Source organism: Portunus trituberculatus, chromosome 44, assembly GCF_017591435.1.
Source record: "Portunus trituberculatus isolate SZX2019 chromosome 44, ASM1759143v1, whole genome shotgun sequence".
Taxonomy (NCBI): Eukaryota; Metazoa; Arthropoda; class Malacostraca; order Decapoda; family Portunidae; genus Portunus; species Portunus trituberculatus.
The window spans coordinates 10,466,081-10,488,041 of NC_059298.1; the positions used below are offsets into that span (position 1 = coordinate 10,466,081).

At 38.8% G+C, this 21,961-nt stretch overlaps 1 protein-coding gene across 5 annotated transcripts in view; it reads right to left on the minus strand.

Moving 5' to 3' along the window:
- Positions 1–21,961, minus strand: part of LOC123518811 (ATP-dependent RNA helicase TDRD9-like) — a 133,190-nt gene that overhangs the window by 1,367 nt on the left and 109,862 nt on the right. For 3 of the 5 annotated variants that reach the window (XM_045279828.1, XM_045279826.1, XM_045279827.1), the window contains 5 exons: positions 15,070–15,212; positions 10,618–10,752; positions 9,711–9,849; positions 3,588–3,694; positions 2,028–2,094 (listed from right to left, as the gene is read on the minus strand). In XM_045279828.1, coding sequence (XP_045135763.1) covers positions 2,028–2,094; positions 3,588–3,694; positions 9,711–9,849; positions 10,618–10,752; positions 15,070–15,212 — 591 coding nt within the window. Of the gene's footprint in view, positions 1–2,027; positions 2,095–3,496; positions 3,695–9,232; positions 9,251–9,710; positions 9,850–10,617; positions 10,753–15,069; positions 15,213–21,961 lie in introns of those variants that run through there. The other 2 variants (XR_006678883.1, XM_045279829.1) reach the window with 2 other exon arrangements.

Genomic DNA, 21,961 nt, shown 5'->3' on the forward strand with positions numbered 1-21,961 from the left:
TTTTAGATTTCTTGATCTTAAATATTATACAATAAAACAGGGTGACTTTATCTAAGAGAAGATGACTGGTCAAGAGATTATAAAAGGAAAGATAAGTTACAAAAGAGGCATTGCTAGAGGCATTCCTAGCTTTTCTACTGTGAACTCAACACCAGAAACAAGAAAAGATAACAGTAAAAATCCTGCTGTGTGTGTGTGTGTGTGTGTGTGTGTGTGTGTGTGTGTGTGTGTGTGTGTGTGTGTGTGTGTGTGTATTTACCTATTTGTGTATTACAGGGCCCGAGCTAAGTTCTCTGTGTCCTGCCTCCTTGGCCACTCCTGTCATCTCTCTTTCATCTGATTGACACACACTGCGTCAACGACATCACTGCTCAGTTTATTCCACTTATCAATACTACGATGCGGGAAACTGTACTTTCTCACGTCATTTAGACAGATGTCTTCTATAAGTTTTTTCCATGTCCTCGGAGATGATTACTTGTGGTCACCTTTATCAACTCTCTATCCAATATGTCACTCTTGTTCACCAATTTATACATAGTTATCATGTCTTCCCTTGTTCTTCTCTCTTCTGATGTGGTCAGCCCGTTCCCCTCAGCCTTTCCTTATAGTCTAACTCCCTGAGTCCTAGTACCATCCTTGTTACCAGCCTCTGTACCCTTTCCACCTTCTTCACATTTTTCTTCATATGCGGTGACCCGACGCAAGCTGCATATTCTAACTGGGGTCTTATTAAAGTGCATAGTATCTTCTTCATTATTCCTTCATCTAGGTAGTGGAATGCAAGACCAATATTTTGAAGCATGTTATATGTTTTCCAAAATATCTTGTTAATGTGTTTCTCCAGTGACAAAGTGTTTTGCACGGTTACTTCTAGGTCTTTCTCCTCATTGGTCTCTTCAATTTTCTCATCACCCAGCCTGTAATCCCTGTTTGGTCTGTATCTACTTCTTCCCATTTTCATAACATGGCTCTTGTTTATATTAAATTCCATCTGCCACTCTTTACTCCACTCATATATTTTATCAAGATCTTCCTGTAACTTGTTACAATCTTCCACATTCTTTACTCTCCTCATAATTTTAGTATCGTCCGCAAACATATTCAAGTAACTGTCAATTTCTACTGGCATATCATGAACATAAATCAAAAACATGATGGGACCCAGCACTGACCCTTGTGGAACTCCACTGGTTACCTTTTTCCACTTGGACTTCTTTCCTTTCACCACTGTTCGCATTTCTCTTCCCCCTAAGTAATTTTCCATCCATTTTGCTAGTTTATCACTTACTCCTCCAATCTTCTTTAGTTTCCACATCAGTCTATTGTGTGGCACTTTATCAAAGGCCTTTCTCAAGTCAGGTAAATAGCATCCACCCATCCCTCCTTATGTTGTATTATGTCAGTCACTCTTGAATAAAAACATAATAAATTGGGTCCGCACGATCTTCCTTTTCTGAAACCAAACTGCCTTTCACTCAGAATGTTTTCATTCTAGATACTCACTCCACTTTGCTTTAATTACTTCATCACATACCTTGCACAATATACTAGTCAATGATACTGGTCTGTAATTTAACGGTTCCATTCTACTTCCATTCTTATACTTGTATATAGGCACAATGTCAGCTCTTTTCCACTCTTTCGGGACTAATCCAGTTCGTATGGAGGTTTCCACAATATCAAATATGGGGTTCAACAATTGATCCTTACATTCTTTCAGCAACCTCTCAGATATGCCATCAGGCCCCACTGATTTATTAATATCCAAGCCACTTATAATTTTCCTTATATCTTCTTTAGTGTGTGTGTGTGTGTGTGTGTGTGTGTGTGTGTGTGTGTGTGTGTGTGAGAGTGAGAGAGAGAGAGAGAGAGAGAGAGAGAGAGAGAGAGAGAGAGAGAGAGAGAGAGAGAGAGAGAGAGAGAGAGAGAGAGAGAGAGAGAGAGAGAGAGAGAGAGAGAGAGAGAGAGAGAGAGAGAGAGAGAGAGAGAGAGAGAGAGAGAGAGAGAGAGAGAATTTCACTTACCTTGTTCCAGCGATAAGGAAAATGATATGGCTCTGGTTCTTTGTATCCCCTTTTCTCATCCAGTAACCTTCAAAAGAAATAGAGTTAACTTTCTATAGTTAGAAATTGCACGAATTTAACAAAACACACAAACATACAAACACCTCTTCCTTTGTTATTTATTTTAGCATCTATTTTGTCAAATCTTATTTTACTTCCATCATATAATTATACAACTATACAAGTCTGGGTTAAACTTAAATAAAGTTAAGAGAAATGAACATGCTTGTATCCTTGAATTTTTCATGTTCTTTTGGTAAATGTACTACATCTACAGAGGGATTCAAAACTGGTAAAAAAAAAAAAAAAATGGTTGAGAAGTATTTAAGGGGACTGTCCGGTGGCCATGATATCGAAAAATCTGAAAAATATTGAAAATCCCCAAAACACCCCCAGAGCATCCCCAAACATATGGCAACATAGTGATGGAGTATTTTGGGGAAATACGCTAAAAATATGTTGGGTATTTAAACTTTAAAGGGCCCCTGCCACACCCACCGCAGCCTCCCCACTCTGTACCATAAATGATGATAATAAGCACAGAAAAAGCCATGAAAAGTAGTTTCTTTGGTAAGGAAAGGTGGGTGGGCGCTGGCCCACACCCTCTCCCCTTCCATTTCAGTGTCCATGTGACTGCGATGGGAGGAGGACCTATTGAGTATCTCGCCCGTTATTTCACACCTTGCAAGCCACAATCCAGCCTATTTAACCTGCCTTTTTTGCCTTACAATGTCTAAACCAACGGTGCAAGTGGAAATTACAAGTTGTACCGACCATGCATGGATGGGAGACACCCTCGCCTTTGAGCGACTAATAACTACAATCATTGTAGGTGGGGGCCAGGTGCCATACGAGTCTTACAGAATATTCTAAACATGCCTAAAAAGCATATATGATGTACATGGTGGTGTATGAGCACGAAATATCCAACCCAAATAAATGTACAGGGTCACAGAGGACCAAAATTACATCTCTGGGGTTTTTTGCCTTTTTCTCAGTTTCCACTTTTTTATCATTCAAATCCTATCTTCCACATTTCTCAACGGATTTTCAATTTTGATGTATCATTTTGAAGCTCAATGAAGCTGCTACATTTCTGTCTCTTAGAATTTGGATTTTTCTTTTTTTAAGTGCTGCAATGTAATTTTATATATAAAAAAAAAAAAAAAAAAATTCATAATGGCCACCAAAATAAAAAAAATCAAAATTCTATGAGAGGGAAAATTTTGTTATATGACATATTTCATATCTGTACCGGCAAAATTGAAATCTGTCCTCTGGTGACAAAGTTTATCGGAGAAAATATTTTTTTCAAAAAACTTATTTTTTATCTTTCATGCAGTTATTTATGGGTCAATTCGCTTGTAACTACTAAACTAACATCGTGTAATAGCCATCTATCAGCGAAAAAAAAAAAATTACCCACGTACCTCTTTATTTTCGATTTTTCAAAAACCTCACCGAACGATCGCCTTAAAGTCTCCAGAACTACAACTTCCAGGTCAAAATGAGCTCACTGACCTGAGGATAAGTTTGTGTAGATTCTTTTGGGTTGAGATTAAAGTAGCTCCTGATATATACTCAGCCTCCTCCAGCACAACATTGAGCAAAAATCTAATCTTGTTTATCTGGAAGAAATCATATCAAATTTTTGGACAAGCAATAAATGTAAAAAAATATATATAAAATGAAGTAATATATAAGAAAATAACACATACACACACACACAAAGAGTGACCATGTAATATTAGAAATGGATAAAGAAGAGGGAAAGGAAGATAGACGAATCATATAAAGGAGACCGATTAAACTACAGAAAGACTGATATTGAGAACCTCAAGAACTATTTTAAAAATGTTAACTGGGAGGAGATGGGAAAACTCAGAGAGGGTGCAAGAGAAATATAACTTATTTTTGGAAATATACAAAACAGGAGTCAGGGAATATGTCCCGAAATATATACCTAAAGAAGAAGGAAAGAAAGACTGGTTTAACGCAAGGTGTGCTAGGGCAAAGGAGAAAAGAGATGGAGCAAGGAAAAGCTGGAGGAGAAATAGAAATCCAGAAAATAAGGAAAACTTCAAAGCAGTGAGAAATGAATATGCTAAGGTGAGGTAGGAAGAGGAAGGGAACTATGAAAAGGACATTGTCGAAAAATGTAAGGAATAACCAAAATTGCTCCAGATTCATAAATGGAAAAATAAGGCAAAAAGAAACAACAGAAAGATTAATAGGAGAGAACGGGATGGTGGAAGACCCAAAAAGCACGGCAGAAGTGTTAAGTAGAAAATTTTAGGTCTTTACTAAGGAATCCAAATTCGAAAGACCACAGGGTAATAGAGAGACCGTCTATATGAGAGATTAAAGTAACCAAGCCTGAAATAAAAAAGTTCATGACGTAATTAGATGAAGAGAAGGCAATGGGACCGGATAAAGTCTCAGGCAGAATATTAAAAGAATGTAGGGAAGAACTAACAAGTCCTATATACATCATAAAATACTCAATAGAAAATGGAACAGTACCAGTAGAATGGAAAAGAGCTGAGGTGATTCCCATATATAAGAAAGGAAGGAAGAACCTTTAAATTACAGACCGGTATCACTAACTAGTGTAATATGCAAGATATGTGAAAGAGTAATAAAGAAACAATGGATCGAGTTTCTTGAAGACAACAAATTATTATCAAATAGCCAATTTGGTTTTAGAAAAGGTCGGTCATGTGTGACAAATTTATTGAGTTTCTACTCTAGAATAGTTGATAGAGTACAAGAGAGAGAGGGATGGATTGACTGTATCTATTTGGGTTTAAAAAAGGCATTTGATAAAGTGCCACATGAAAGATTACTGTGGAAGTTAGAGGAGAAGGGTGGCTTAAAAGGAAGCACATTGAGATGGATGGAAAATTATTTGACAGGGAGAGAAATAAGGATGGTAGTTAAAGATATGAAGTCCAAGTGGAGAGCAGTAGAAAGCGGAGTGCCACAGGGGTCAGTATTGGTGCCAATACTTTTCTCACATATATACCGTATTTTATGGCTTACAAGACGCACTTTTTTTCCTAAAAAATACCCTGAAAAATACTAGTGCATCTTCCAAGACAAATGTATTGTAAGGTAACACCCAACCTCAAGTGAGCTTGGACACTTGACCGATAGCGACCTGGATTTGTATGTTGAGTCATTATCATTACATTATGATGTTTGCTTAAGTACTATTCAATTCAGCCTTTTATATTACGTAAACTCAGTACTTATGTGTTACAATTATCTAAAATACCATAATCCTTCCTGCAGCCTACTTGGCATGTGGAGAAAACAGGCCACTCCAAAGTCTCACAGCAACACACACATACATGCACACGAACGCACACACATGCCAGGTGCCTTTATACCTTTAATAATAGAATATCCAAATGGCTTACTCATTCAAGCAAGAGTCACATTGATAAAGCCTGTGAAGCACGATTGCAAATTAAATAAATACGAACTGCAGCACTGATGCGTTCGGTTTTGGCGATCAGACAAGTGATTCCGTAATGTAAACAATATGTCCAAAACATGCCATTGCCTGCCACTAAAACAAGAAGAAGAGATGGACTGTTTCACTGTGCATACTTATTTACCAATGGTGTTTTTATTTACATAGTTGTAAATTTGTGGTGAGTGCTCCAGCAAATTTGTAATGAGTGCTGAAACAATAGTGTCTTGCAGACTTATTGTTTCTTACATTTTTGTGTTCAGTGGTAGGGAATATGATGAAAGTGTTCTTGTATGAGAATGACTTTTTTTTCTTAGAAATTTCTTTCAAATATTAGGATGCGTCTTCCAAGATGCAGTATCTTGCAAGCGTAAAATATGGTAAATGACATGCCCAAGGGAGTGAACAGCTACATAAATCTGTTTGCGGACGATGCGAAACTGTGCAGAGTTATAAAGCAAAAAGAGGATTGTGAAATACTGCAGGAAGACCTAAATAAGATCTGGAAATGGAGTAAAAAGTGGGAGATGGTATTCAATGTGGACAAAAGCCATGTCATGGAAATGGAAAAGAGTGAAAGACAACCAGTGGGAATCTATAAGATGGGAGATGGAGTAGAACTAGAGAAAGTATAAAAGGAAAAAGACTTGGGAGTGACGATGAAGAAAACAATCAACTGGTAAGCCATATTGATAGAATTTTCAGAGACATATAATTTGCTAAGGAATATTGGATTAGCATTTCACTACATGGACAAAGAAATAATGAAGAAATTGATAAGTACTATAATAAGACCCAGATTGGAATATGCGGGAGTTGTGTGGATAAAAAGAAACACATAAGGAAGTTAGAGAGACTACAAAAAATGGCTACAAGAATAGTTCCAGAACTTGAAGGGATGACATATGAAGAGAGACTAAAGGCTATGGATCTACCAACCCTGGAACAGAGAAGGGAGAGAGGGGATCTGATACAAGTTTATAAATTGATTAACAGAATGGATCAAGTGGATAATGAGAAACTGATCCTGAGAGAAGAATATGACATTCAAAGCACAAGATTACATAGTAAAAACAACTGAGGAAGGGAAAATGTCTGAGAGATGTTAAAGAATATAGTTTCCCACAAAGATGTGTTGAGACTTGGAACAGTTTGAGTGAGGAAGTGGTGTCAGCAAAAAGTGTGCATAGCTTTAAAGAAAAATTGGATAAGTGTAGATATGGAGATGGGGCCACACGAGCGTAAAGCCCAAGCCCTGTAGAACTACAACTAGGTAAACACAAACACACACACACACACACACACACACACACACACACACACACACACACACACACACCACCGACATCGCGCTGAGAAGACGTGCTGAGCAGATCCCAGGGAATGAGCTTCAGCAGATGTTGGAGCCTGACCTAGATGTATGTACAGGGGATTACAGGGGCTATAGGGTTCTCCTGTCTCCATAACATAATAAGTTTTTGGATTGTATAGACAGAAAAATATAGAGAGAAACGGAACTGAGTGGCGTGGCCAGATGTATGACATCAAAACAAACGCCATTTTGTGAAAACCAGCGATTTATTGAGACACCTATTGGATTGAGGGGATTGACTGAGGACAATATAGATAAGGACTTTTCTGGATTTAGGTTACTTTAACTTTAACTGTAAAAAAGTAAACTGGAGAGAGATGTAAGTAATGGATAATGTTGGATAGTGGAGCGAGGCAGTGTTACAGTTGACTATGGTTAATACAATGGATCAGAGAGTGGAGTCAACAAGTTATACGGGGGAAGAAAAACCATCATTGCTTGAACTAGTATTCACAAAGAAACCAGAGCCCCCTCTAATCATACAATACCTTACTCTAATGGGACTAAGTGGTCATGTGACATTAGAGATGCAAATACAGGAGGAGGATAGGATATGTTACAGAGATGACGACAAAGGAGAGAGATTAAATTATGCAAGAGCGGATTTTGAAAAATTAAGGGTCTTTTTTGGCTGATATTGAGTGGAGAAACATTATGTACGGAAAGACAATACAAGGGAAATATGAAATATTCTTACAGAAATATAATGACGGAGTTTATAGAGTTAAAAAAATACATGTTGGTACAATGCTAGATGCATACCAGCTAAAAGGGCAAAAGATAAAGCTTGGAAGTAACTCATAAAACAGAGAAATGACAATAACAGACGGCAGTACAGGGATGTGAGAAATGAATATATTAGAGTAAGGAGAGAGGAAGAAAGAAACTTTGAGAAAGATGTGGTGAATAAAAGCAAAGATGAACCCAAACTTTTCTACAAGTTTATAAATGGCAAAATGAAGAACAAGGAAACAATAGAAAAAAAGGAGGGAAGACATACCAAACAGAGAAGGAAATTTGTGAAATAATGAATGAGAGATTCAAAACAGTGTTCACTGCAGATCATTTCACATAACCTAAAAGGACATGGGATTGCCAAGGAATACAGATCACAGTGCACAAAGAAGATATTGGAAGATTATTGGAGAAGTTGGATGTCAGAAAAGCAATGGGACCAGATGGTGTATCAGGCTGAGTGTTAAATGAATGTAAAGAGCAACTTTTGGATCCAATTTGGGAAATAATTACAAGTTCAATAAATAAAGGGAAAGTTGCACTAGAATGGAAGAGAGCCAACATAATACCGATATTTAAAAGCAACTGAAACACTAAACTACAGATCAGTGTCACTTACAAGTGTCTTGGGGAAGTTGTGTGAAATAATTATCAAAGAAAAATGGATTAAATTTCTAGAAGAGGAGCACGTCATATTGAACAGACAATTTGGGTTCAGGACAGGGGGGGGTCATGTGTATCAAACTTATTAAGCTTCTACTTGAGAGTTATTGCAGGACTTGAAAACAGAGATGGATGGGTAGACACAGTATACCTGGATATTAAAAAGGCTTTTGATAAAGTCCCTCATGGATGACTACTTTGAAAACTAGAGAACATAGGAGGACTGTGAGGAACTTTGCTAGAATGGACGAGAGATTATTTGAAGGATAGGGAAATGAGAACTGTGATCAGAGATACATACTTAACTTGGGGTAAAGTAACTAGCACAGTGCCACAAGGGTCAGTATTAGCCCCCATTATGTTTCAGATTTATGTAAACGACATTCACATTGGGATAAAGTTATATAAATTTATTCGCTGATGATGCAAAGCTGCTAAGTTATCAAAACCAGAGAGGACTGTCTGTTGTTGCAGGAAGATATAAACAAGATGTATGAGTGGAGCAGGAAGTGGAAATTGGAGTTTAATGGCAAGAAATGTCACATAATGGAACTAGGAAAGAGTAAGAGAAGTCCAGTATGGAACTATTTGATGGGAGACGAATAAATGAAGACTAAAGAGGAGAAAGATCTGGGAGTGATCATATAGGAAAATCTGAGCCCCAAAAAACACAAAAGCAAGATATTTGGACTATCATATAAAATGTTGACTAATATAAGAGTGGCATTTCATTACATGGAGAAAGATATGATAAAAAAAATCATCACAAGCAAGATACGTCCAAGGCTGGAATATGCAGCAGTGGTATGGTCTCCAAGCTCTAAAAAGTACATAAGAAAATTGGAAAGGATACAGAAGATTGCTACAAAGATGGTGCTGGAATTAAAGGACCTCACATATGAAGAACGACTGAAGGAAATGGGACTGCCAACCTTACTAGAAAGAAGAGAACATGGGGATTTAACAACAATGTATAAGATAGTAAATGATATTGATAAGATAGACAAAGAAGACTAGGTGCTATTGACAGAAGAAGATGGAAGGACAAGAGGACATGAAAAGAAGACCAGAATGAGGCAGTGTGTGAAGGTTATTGGAAAATAGTAGAGAGAGAGAGAGAGAGAGAGAGAGAGAGAGAGAGAGAGAGAGAGAGAGAGAGAGAGAGAGAGAGAGAGAGAGAGAGAGAGAGAGAGAGAGAGAGAGAGAGAGAGAGAGAGAGAGAGAGAGATTTATTAAAAGGAAAACAGAATAATAAGAAGATAAGAGAAAAATGTGAAGGTCCTTTTAGGTATTATTGGTGCAGGGGTTTCATCATAGTATCCTTAGTTTAAGAATTGGCAAAAAATTCATAACAAATGTTATCGTACAAAAAACTTTCTATACAATTTCAACTTACCAACATCAGATCTTCTTGTGTGATGTCAATATCAAATGCAACTTCAATATCATCAGCAGGATAAATCACCTGGCCTGTTCTTTCATCACATCCTAAACCAACCAGTACACCAGTGTAATGGGATCCTGTCCTGTTTACTCTGTTTGGAGGAGAGAGAGAGAGAGAGAGAGAGAGAGAGAGAGAGAGAGAGAGAGAGAGAGAGAGAGAGAGAGAGAGAGAGAGAGAGAGAGAGAGAGAGAGAGAGAGAGAGAGAGAGAGAGAGAGAGAGAGAGAGAGAGAGAGAGAGAGAGAGAAAAACTGATAAGCTGAAAATACAATAAATACAATATCCTAAAATAAGGTATACGTATCCTAAAATCAAAGTTAGTGTACTGCAGATATTGGTGATTTAAGATAGGAGCAAGTTAAACTAATCAATCCTGAAAAACTCATGCTTTCAGTTCCGAGGATTTTGAAAAGCACACCTCAAGCAAAAACCCATGTTCGCCCACAGAACCCAATGAGTAGTGAAATCAATACCAAAGATTCAGTTAAGCTGGAAGGTTACTGTTACCAAAAAAGTGGGTTCACCAATAAACTTATCTTCATTTTTTATATATGGCCTTTGTAAATTACCGACTAATCTCTTCTGGTTTTCATCTATTCCTTTATTCTTCTTGTCAATCTATTCTCTTTCTCTTGAATTAAAATTTCAATCAGTGAAGAGGCCTGATGATATATGATGTACCTGCAATAAGATCTCGCCAAAAGAAGTCTACCTTTTTTCAACTACTTCCTTAATGATATGTCAGTAATGTAATAAAAGAATACAGTATTGTATTTCACTGTCAAGTGCATTTAACTTGACTCAAGTCAACTTATTCTAGTATACACTAGAATATTGCATACACTGCACGTACAATCTTACCTCATTTCTGCCACTGGACAGAACAAGAGGATACATATTGGCAGCATTCCTGGGATAGAAGGCATGAGGGTCGTATTGTGAAGGGTTGCTGTGGAAGCTGATTGGTTCAAAGTCACATTCCCAGCAATAAGAAGTCTGAAAGAATGAATGATCATTCATTATCAATAAAATATCTGATACATAATATTTAGTTACACATATAGATGCAAATGCATTCCTCAATAAAATAGACATGCCTATATTTGAAAGCATACATGCTATAAAAGTGTACATTGAAATGCTTTATTTTTGTTTTCAAAATAACTTTGACGCTCTAATACATGGAGTAATGATTTCTAAAAAAAATTCAGTGCACAATTAGATGATACCCAAGTGTGGGCAAGTCTCCAGCCTAGCATAATCTTTAGATGTAAGGAATTGTCTATATAAATAACAAAATTAATAAAATAAATCATTATTTGGCATCTCAAATACTCCCCTTTGCCAACATGGCCTCTCAAGGCTGGTCACCGCACGTGCTTTGTTGATGGTGGATGTACTACCCACATAAGCTAATATTGGGAATTTTTGCATTTCTTCTACATTCTTTTATTATTATTAATCTTTCATGTCAAAGAGAAAGAACTATACCACTCAGCAAAGGCATGCCTAAAAATGAATAGGCACAAAATGAGTATCTGAAAAATATGAATAAAGGTGGGAGTAAATTACTTTCAGGTCACAAGTCCTAAAGGTCATAAAAATATATTTACATACATTATCACCAATCAAACATAAACAATATCTATTGTTTGTTCAGTTTTGCAGTAGTCTATATATATAGATGTCACTTGTTCATTTTTGTGGCGGAGTCTATATATAGATTCAATTGTTTGTTCTGTTTTGCGGATGAGTCTACATATAGATGTCAATCTGGAATGTCCATTTGCAGGGGAAATTATATATCGAGTAGAGGAGGCAGTTTGTGCTACCCTAAGCAGACAATATCAGGTATGAAACCTCCCGATTCAAATACAACCACAAAAGTTTTATCAGTAGTGTAAAATTGTATCTGCTAAGATGGTGGATATTGCACTGCCTTCTATTGCTGCAGTTTCTCTGCAAAAAGTATTGTAAGTGAAGAAAAGTTAAGACAGCTCAGTGTGCCTACTGGAGGGTTTATGCCCTAGGAGATGTCAGGTTATTATGCTAGGTGCCCAAGTTCTTTTTCTTTTATCCACAAGCTATCAAAATCATTGTCAAAAACTAATTAGTAATTCCTCTTGCCTGATCAAGGAGAGAGAGAGAGAGAGAGAGAGAGAGAGAGAGAGAGAGAGAGAGAGAGAGAGAGAGAGAGAGAGAGAGAGAGAGAGAGAGAGAGAGAGAGAGAGAGAGAGGGGGGGGGGACTGCAAACTACCTTTGTATTTTTCCCTAGGGAAAGGGGGGAGTCGGGTCACCTGGCAGGCACACACATACTAATCGACTTACCTTCTGGTCACCACAATGGAAGTACACACTACTTCCCTATCTTACTGTGTTGTACAGCCACACCAAGGAAAAAAATCTCTCCATCCAATGATATTCAATAAATAAGTCAATCTTGGTGCAATAACTGAAATAAAATGTTGTCTCATCTTATGTTTCTTCTCACCATTCACTATGTTAAATTGGGTATCTCAAGAAGACATAACAATAAATATTATGTAAATTACCAGTCTCATTTTCACTTTTATAACCAGCACCTTTACTGTATTCAATTTACTTATGACATAATCACCTGCAGAGATCTTTGTGTCTCTCGCCAGCCTCACCCCCCTCCCTTTTTTTTGCGAAATAATGGATTAGATTGAATAGAGACTTGTTATTCCATTTTCCTTGAAGTAGTAAGATATATGGCAATGTGGCACAGATTATTGGCTTCACCCTGTGGGCCAGTACAATTTAGTTTAACTATAGCCTAGTAATGCTCTACCCTGGTTGGTGCGCTACCTTCCAAGGGCCTTTTATGGAAGGTTTACGCACTACCCACACAATTCCTTATTTGTTGAGACTAGACATGATTATCCTCAACCATTTGACAGCCAGGCATAATAACAATGAATTCATTGACAAGTTATGTTAGTTTTGTATGAAAATGGTGGTGCAGTGACTAACATTGACAATCACGTATTTATCTAGTTGTATTGTACAGAGTTCAAGCGGGGCTCATAGTGTCCTGTCTCTATATCTTCATTTATCTAGTTTTTCTTTAAAGTTATGCACACTATGTGCTGTGACAATTCCATTATCCAATGCATTCCATTTTTCCACTGTTCTGTGTGGAAAACTCTATTTTCCAATATCCTTCACATACTGCCTCATCCTGATCTTCTTTTCATGTCCTCTTGTCCTTCCATCTTCTTCCGTCAACAGCACCAGGTCTTCTTTGTCTATCTTTTCAATATCATTTACTATCTTATACATTGTTATTAGGTCCCCGTGTTCTCTTCTAGTAAGGTTGGCAGTCCCATTTCCTTCAGTCATTCTTCATATGCGAGGTCCTTTAATTTTAGCACCATCTTTGTAGCAATCTTCTGTATCCTTTCCTATTTTCTTATATCCTTTTTAGAGCTCAGAGACCATACCACTGCTGCATATTCCAGCCTTGGGCACATCATGCTTGTGATGATTTTTTTCATCATATCTTTATCCATGTAATGAAATGCCACTCTTATATCACTCAACATTCTATATGATAGTCCAAATATCTTGCTTGTGTGTTTATCAGGGCTCAGAGATTTTCTTCTATGATCACTCCAGATGTTTTTCCTCTTTAGTCTGCATTATTTGTTCCTCTACCATCAAATAGTTCCATACTGGTCTTCTCTTACTCTTTTCTAGTTTCATTATGTGGCATTTCTTGGCATTGAACTCCAATTTTCACTTCCTGCTCCATTCATAGATCTTGTTTAAATCTTTTCCTGCAACAACAGACAGTCCTCTCTGGTTTTGATAACTCTTAGCAACTTTGCATCATCAGCAAATAAATTTATATAACTGTTTATCCCAATGTAAATGTCATTTACATAATCTTGAAACATAATGGGGGCTAACACTGACTCTTGTGGCACTCTGCTAGTTACTTTACCCCAAGATGAGTATGTATCTCTGATCACAGTTCTCATTTCCCTATCGTTCAAATAATCTCTTGTCCATTCGTGGAAGGTTCCACACAGTCCTCCAATGCTCTCTAGTTTCCAAAGTAGTCTTCCAAGAGGAACTTTATCAAAAGCCTTTTTAATGTCCAGGTATACTGTGTCTACCCATCCATCTCTGTTTTCAAGTCCTGCAATAACTCTCAAGTAGAAGCTTAATAAGTTTGATACACATGACCAGCGTATCCTAAACCCAAATTGTCTGTCTGATATGACTTGCTCCTCTTCTAAAAATTTTACCCATTTTTCTTTGATAGTTATTTTACATTACTTCCCTACGATACTTGTAAGTGACACTAGTCTGTAGTTTAGTGGTTCAGTTGCATTTCCTCCTTTAAATATCTGTATTACGTTGGCTCTCTTCCACTCTAGTGGAACTTTACCTTCATTTATTGAACTTTTAATTATTTCCCAAATTGGATCCAGTAATTGCTCTTTATATTCTTTTAACACCCAGCCTGATACACCATCTGGCCCCATTGCTTTTCTGACTTCCAACTTATCCAGTAATCTTCTAATATCCTCTTTGTGCACTGCAATCTCCTGTAATCCTTGGCAATCCATTGTCCTATTAGGTTCTGTGAAATCATCTGCAGTGAATACCATTTTGAAGCTCTCATTTATTATTTTACACATTTCCTTCTCTGTTTGGTATGTCTTCCCTTCTTTAATTATTTTTTTAATTGTTTCCTCATTCTTTGTTTTGCCATTTATAAACTTGTAGAAAAGTTTGGGTTCATCTTTGCTTTTATCCACTACATCTTCCTCAAAATTTTTTTCTTCCTCTCTCCTTACTTTAATATATTAATTTCTAGCATCTTTGTACTGCCAAATGTGAACTATCGAAACCGTTAGCGGATCATAACGTACCTCACTTATGGTGGAAAACACATTGCCTAGTTTTCTTTGCTGCACACAGAACAGTGGAAAGGAACTGGCAGAAAAAATTTGAACTTTGCCTTGTCATTTCCACTCTCTGTTTACATGTTATGTGACTTAACACAGGACATACCGCACAGACCTGCCTTGCACACAGACCATCCAGTACTCTAGATCAATGGATGAAAGTTGAAAGAGTCTATGTATTGATGATTTTTTTTTATCTGGTAGTACATGCATCTGCTCTGCCACTAGAAAAAGATTAATATAAAAGTTCTGCATGCTTTTCAAAGCTTGAATTTGAAAAATTAGCAATTTGAAGATTTACCTATGTGACACAGTTATTACATGACTTAAAGATTTAATTGATCCAAATAAAAATGTTCATAAAACACTGACCTTTCATGGGGATTTTGTGGCTCGAGATCAAGGGCTGTTGAGTTTACTGAAGAAGTTTCCACTCTCACTAACTTAGAGCTTGCACTCGGTGTCAGGGCAACAAACCTTAAAAGCAGAGGAGAGTCAGGGCCTCTGAGTTTTACCTAGAAGGAAAAAGAAGCAATTATTTTATTTTCTTATTTACAAAGTGCCTTGGTGAAAACACACAAACACTGTTAGTAAGCTCAGTGAGTTGAATTAATGTGGAGGGTAGTGAAAACACAAAAAGTTACTTAAATCCCACACACACACACACACACACACCGTGTAGTGTAGTGTTTAGCACACTCGACTCACAATCAAGAGGGTCGGGTTCGATTCCCGGTAAGCGGCGAGGTAAATGGGCAAGTCTCTTAATGTGTGGCCCCTGTTCACCTAGCAGTAAATAGGCATGGGATGTAACTCGAGGGATTGTGGCCTCACTTTCCCAGTGTGTGGAGTGTATTATGTGGTCTCAGTCCTACCCGAAGATTGGTCTATGAGCTTTGAGCTCACTCCATAATGGAGAAGACTGGCTGGGTGACCAGCAGGTAACCGAGGTGAATCACACACACACACACACACACACACACACACACACACACACACACACACACACACACACACACACACGGCCTGGTAGCTCAGTGGTTAGAGCGCTGGCTTCACAAGTCAGAGGACCGGGGTTCGATTCACCGGCCGGGTGGAGATATTTGGGTGTGTCTCCTTTGACGTGTAGCCCCTGTTCACCTAGCAGTGAGTAGGTACGGGATGTAAATCGAGGAGTTGTGACCTTGTTGTCCCAGTGTGTGGTGTGTGCCTGGTCTCAGGCCTATCCCAAGATCGGAAATAATGAGCTCTGAGCTCGTTCCGTAGGGTAACGTCTGGCTGTCTCGTCAGAGACTGCAGCAGATCAAACAGTGAATTACACACACAAACACACACACACAATCCATAATAAATAAGATTTCAATACCGTATAGAACAGAAAAATGGAGCAAGAAGCTGAGCAAGGTGGTGCTGCCAAATGTAAGGGACCAAAAGGAAATGCCATGTTTTGAAAACCAAAGGTTTATCCAAACACCAATTGGCCTGAATAGACTGAGTGATGATAATACTGATAAGAATTTTTCTGGATTTAGAGAGGAAAGAGGTACAAGGAGGTTGATAAACATGAAAAGGGAGATAAGATACATGAAGGAGGTGATGTCAAGTATGATAGAAAAACAAGACAAGTTAATAAAACAAAACACTGAACTAAAAGTGAGATTAGAGGAATGTGAGAAAGTAAGAGAAATAAAATTAATGAAGACATGAAGGATGAGATGCAAGAGATAAAGAAACAAAACGATATATTAAAGGCTACATGCTGCGACTATGAAAATTCCTTAAGGAGCCTACAGAAAAAAATATAGGATAGGGAGGATAAAGTAGAGAATGGAATGGGTAAAAGCAAATTGGAGGAATTATGATATGCAAGGAAACAGGAACAGGAAGAGGAAAAAGTTAAATTTTCAGAGGTAGTAAGGAGCAAAGGACACTATACAAGTAAGTAAGGAAAAAGAAAATCTAGTGAGGGACACGGTGGATAAGAGGAAATGTATCTTAATTTTCAGGATGAAGGAGCAGCTCGGTGACTTTACCAGTTGACTGTATTTCTTTAGTTGGAACAAAGCCAAGAGGGGTAAGAGAGATATCATATATCTGACAGCGAGGTACACCCCTCTCCACTCTCAAGCTGCCGAGACACTGCTCAGGCCACTCTCAGTTCTCATACGGAGTAAATGTTTGGTACAAGCAACTCCTGATTAACGAACGATCACACAACGAAATTTCGCTACAATGAACATTTCCTTTTACTACCATCTGCTCATATAACGAACACCAAACTCGCTTTAACAAAATCTTATCTAGGTAATTTTTTCCAAGATTGAAAGCCCCGCTGTATCACGCAAGCCAACAGGCTTTTGAATACACCAGCGCCTGTCGTGGACAAAACAAGCGCCACTCACTCCCCTACCCTTCCCTATTTTTAGTTAAAAATAATAATAGCGTCCAGCAGCAGCTTGTCTTTCCTTGCTCAACATGCCACCAAAACACCCTGCAACCAGCCCTGCAATGTCGCCTAGCGTTGCTAAGAAGACCAGGAAGTCTCTTACTCACGAAGTGAAGCTGGATATTATTCACAGACACGAGGCGGGAAAACTAATAGCATTGCTCACCACCATGGCTTAACTCCATCTACTGTCTCTACTATTTCCAAGTCAGCAGACTCTATTAAGAAGGCTGGTGAGACCGTATCTTCCTTGCAAGCTAAATGAACCACCCGAACTCATGACTGCTATGAATAAAATGGAAAGCCTTAAGGAAATGTGGTACATTAGTTTTGTATGCAGTACAACGATGCGATATTTGTTTACATTCCACAGCTTGCCAGTTAGCGTTTTTCCTGTTCCACTCTCCCTCTCTTCATTAATTTAAGATCATCAACATTATAAAGTTACTTACATACATACATTAGTGTACATTATAATGACTTAGTCTTAAATCAAACTGCTTAAATGTTTAACTTCATAATTTTTACTTTCATTAAACCTTTTACTGTACTATGATGCACTCTCACATTGTTTACTTTCAATGTAAGTTCAAGTCAGGGGTTCGCTTAACGAAAATTCACGCAATGAACATTCTTTTAGGAATGTAACCCATTCGTTAAGCGGGAGTTGCCTGTACTGCCTTGTTTGCTTTTTCTTGCTTTCCGCACTAATATTGTATTTCTTTTCTTATGCATCACAGCTTAACCCATTTGCCCCGGAAGTTAGAAAACACGCGCCGCGCTCCATCCGGGTGGCCCGCGTGACAAGATTTGAAGCTTCAGTATTGAATAATCAATGTTTTAGCCATAAACTCAATATATTCATCACATACTATATATCAGGATGTGTAAAAATATTTGTATGTTACAGTAAACTTCCCATTGCTATGCTAAAAAGGAAAACAATACAAAATTTTACTTTTTATTTTTTATTATTTTATTTATTTATTTTTTTATTACAGTTCGGGAGATTTCTCCCTGAATATCTTGGGTGGTGGTGCTGTGATGGCAGAGGTGGAGGGCTGTGAGAGAAAGGCTGAGGTGGAGGGGAGTGCAGTGAAGCCGGAGGTGGAGGGCTGTGAGGGAAAGGCGGAGGTAAAAGGGAGTGGGGTGAAGCTGGAGGTGGAGGGCTGTGAGGGAAAGGCGGAGGTGGAGGGGAGTGCGGTGAAGCCGGAGGTAAAGGGCTGTGAGGGAAAGGCTGAGGTGGAGGGGAGTGCGGTGAAGCCGGAAGTGGAGGGCTGTGGCCTGGTGGTGGTGAGGGTGGGCAGAGGAGGTGTCTTGCATTGGGTGGTGGGGAGTGGCAGCTCCAGGCATAGCAAATGGCAACATATACCTGTCATGCAAAATATACATTATTTCAAACGCGAAATAAATTGCGCGCGAACAGAGAGAGAGAGAGAGAGAGAGAGAGAGAGAGAGAGAGAGAGAGAGAGAGAGAGAGAGAGAGAGAGAGAGAGAGAGAGAGAGAGAGAGAGAGAGAGAGAGAGAGAGAGACACACACACACACACACACACACACACACACACACACACACACACACACACACACACACACACACACATGTGTGGTAGCTCAGTGGTTAGAGCGCTGGCTTCACAAGCCAGATGACCGGGTTCGATTCCCGGCCGGGTGGAGATATTTGGGTGTGTCTCCTTTCACGTGTAGCCCCTGTTCACCTAGCAGTGAGTAGGTACGGGATGTAAATCGAGGAGTTGTGACCTTGTTGTCCCGGTGTGTGGTGTGTGCCTGGTCTCAGACCTATCCCAAGATCGGAAATAATGAGCTCTGAGCTCGTTCCGTAGGGTAACGTCTAGCTGTCTCGTCAGAGACTGCAGCAGATCAAACAGTGAAAAAAAAACACACACCGCATAGTGTAGTGGTTGTAGCACGCTCGACTCACAATTGAGAGGGCCGGGTTCGAGTCCCGGCGCGGCGAGGCAAATGGGCAAGCCTCTTAATGTGTGGCCCCTGTTCACCTAGCAGTAAATAGGTACGGGATGTAACTCGAGGGGTTGTGGCCTCGCTTTCCCGGTGTGTGGAGTGTGTTGTGGTCTCAGTCCTACCTGAAGATCAGTCTATGAGCTCTGAGCTTGCTCTGTAATGGGGAAGACTGGCTGGGTGACCAGCAGGAAACCGAGGTAAATTACACACACACACACACACACACACACACACACACACACACACACACACACACACACACACACACACATTTCAAGGAATAATGGAGAAGAGCGCTTATGTGAAGAAAATTCTGGAGTTGGAAGGTAAAATTGAAAAACTGTTTGAAAAGTATGGGGGCCTGGAAATGAGTTATGACAATGTAAAGAAAGACTGTGCCGATATGAAGAAGGAAAATGAAGCACTGAAAGAGGAAGTTAAGCTAATTAAAGTGAATTGCAAAAAATGTGGAGAATCTCTAGGAAAAGTGATGGAGAAGCAGGCTGAATGGAAAAAAGTCAGGAAGTGGAAAGAAAGGAGGTAAATTACAAAGTTGCAAGTCTGGAAAAGGAAATCAAAGAGTCTGGGGAGAAAACTTTGGGCCTTGCTGAAATTATAGATCAACAGATCATAGAAGAGAAGATTGCTGAGAAAGTGGTGAAGGTTATTAAATCAAATGAGACATTGGTGAGGGAAACTGTAGACAAAAAGAGATGTGTGGTGATATTTGGTGTGGAGGAGGATAAGACACCGAGTAAAATGGAGAGAGAAAAACATAAAAAGGTGATAAATAATATCATTAATGTGGTGCAGGAGGAGGAAAAGACCTAGTACAAGAAATAGAGGACTTCCATAGAATTGGAAAGTTCACAAGAGAAGGTATGAGGCCAATAAGAATCAAACTTAAGTCACAAAAGGATGTAGATGAATTGGTGGAGAAGTCATGGAGGCTAGCCCAGCAGGAAACAACAAGGAAGATTTGGTTGAGAAGAGATCTCGGTGAAAAGGAAAGAGAAATGTTAAATGAGTTGAGAAAGGAGGCTTTGAAAAAAATGAAGAGAGGACAGAAGAGGAGAAGAAAGAGTTTTCTGGAGAATCTTGGATATGAGACTGAGGAAGTGGTTCATAACCCAGAAAAGTACAGCAAGAAAGGACTAAAGAAACTTACGTATGAGCGGAATGTAATGTATTCCAACATAAATGGAGTGATATCGGGATTTTAGAACTCAACGATTACTTGAGGGACAAGAACCCAGATATTGTGGGTCTTACTGAAACAAAACTGAGAGAGGAGAAGACCTGATGATGGTTGGAGAAGGAAATATAATGTTTGGAAAAGAAATAGAGTAGGTAAGATGGGAGGAGGAGTGATGTTGCTGGTTAAAAAGATATAAAGGTGGATCAAGTGAAAGAAGGTATGGGAAAGGCAGAAGTGCTAAAGATCAGAGCAGAAACTAATGAAGGAAAAAGAGGCACTACATAGTGGTGTACGTACCACCTAAGACAAATGCATGGTCAGTACAGGAATATGAAGAAATGATAAGTGATACAGGAACATGTCTGGAAGAAATGTTGGGTGGCTGTGAACGAACTATAATGATGGGAGATTTTAATTGTAAAGAGGTGTGTTGGGAGGACTGGTCAATGGAAGGATCAGAGACAACATGGGGAAATACACTATTGACACTGGCAATGGAAAATGTGTTAACTCAGTGGGTCAAAGAAGATACTAGGTTTGGAGGAGAGGGAGCATCGTCAAGACTGGACTTGGTCTTTAGTACAGAGCCAATGGTCATTGAGGAGATGAGGGTGGAGTGCCCTTTAGCAAAGAGTGATCATGCAGTTTTGGAGTTCAAGGTGATAGACGAAGAGAAATCTAGAAGAAATGAAGAATATAAAGTGGGAAGATGGAATTATGCCAAGACAGATTTTGGAAACCTAAAGAAATTCTTTCAAGAGACAAATTGGATGAAATTCAAGAGTGCTAAGGAGCAAATGAAAAGTGGAAGGAATTTATAAAAATATACAAAGAAGGTGAGAAAAATTTGTACCAATAAGACAACATAGAGAAGTTGGAAAGCAGGACTGGTTTAACGATAGATGTGAAAAGGCTAGAACAAGAAAAGAGGATGCATGGAAGAGGTGGAGAAGGAAAAGACGGATTAAGCAGTGGGAAAGTTACAAAAGAGCAAGAAATGAATATGTGTTGATTAGAAGAGAAGAAAGAAAGAAACAAGAAAAGGATATAATTGATAAATGTAAAGACCAACCAAGGCTTTTTACAGACATGTGAACAACAACATCAAAAATAGAGAAAGTATTGAAAGTTTAGAAGTAAATGGAGTATGCAGTGAAGATCCCAGGAAATGGCAGAGGCTATGAATGGATGCTTTCGGAAGGTATTCACAAAGGAGACTGCTTTTGACAAACCACTGGTAATGGAACAGAAAGGGATTATGAAGGAGTTTCAAGTAACTGTGGAGGAGATCAAGAACATGATGGGGAGTTTAGAAGTGAGAAAAGCTGTGGGACCTGATGGGGTATCAGGATGGATTTTAAGAGAATGCAGGAGCAACTGGCAGAAAAAGTTTGTGAAGTAATTGATGCCTCATTAAGGGAAGGTGTAGTGCCCCAAGACTGGAAAAGAGCTAACATTGTCCCAATCTATAAATCAGGTAACAAGAGAGACCCATTGAACTATAGACCAGTGTCACTTACAAGTGTGGTAGCTAAGATGTGTGAGAGGGTGGTGAAGAATAGATGGACAGACTTCTTGGAGAAAAATGACATACTTTGTGAGTGTCAATTTGGTTTTAGAAAAGGGCGTTCATGCACGA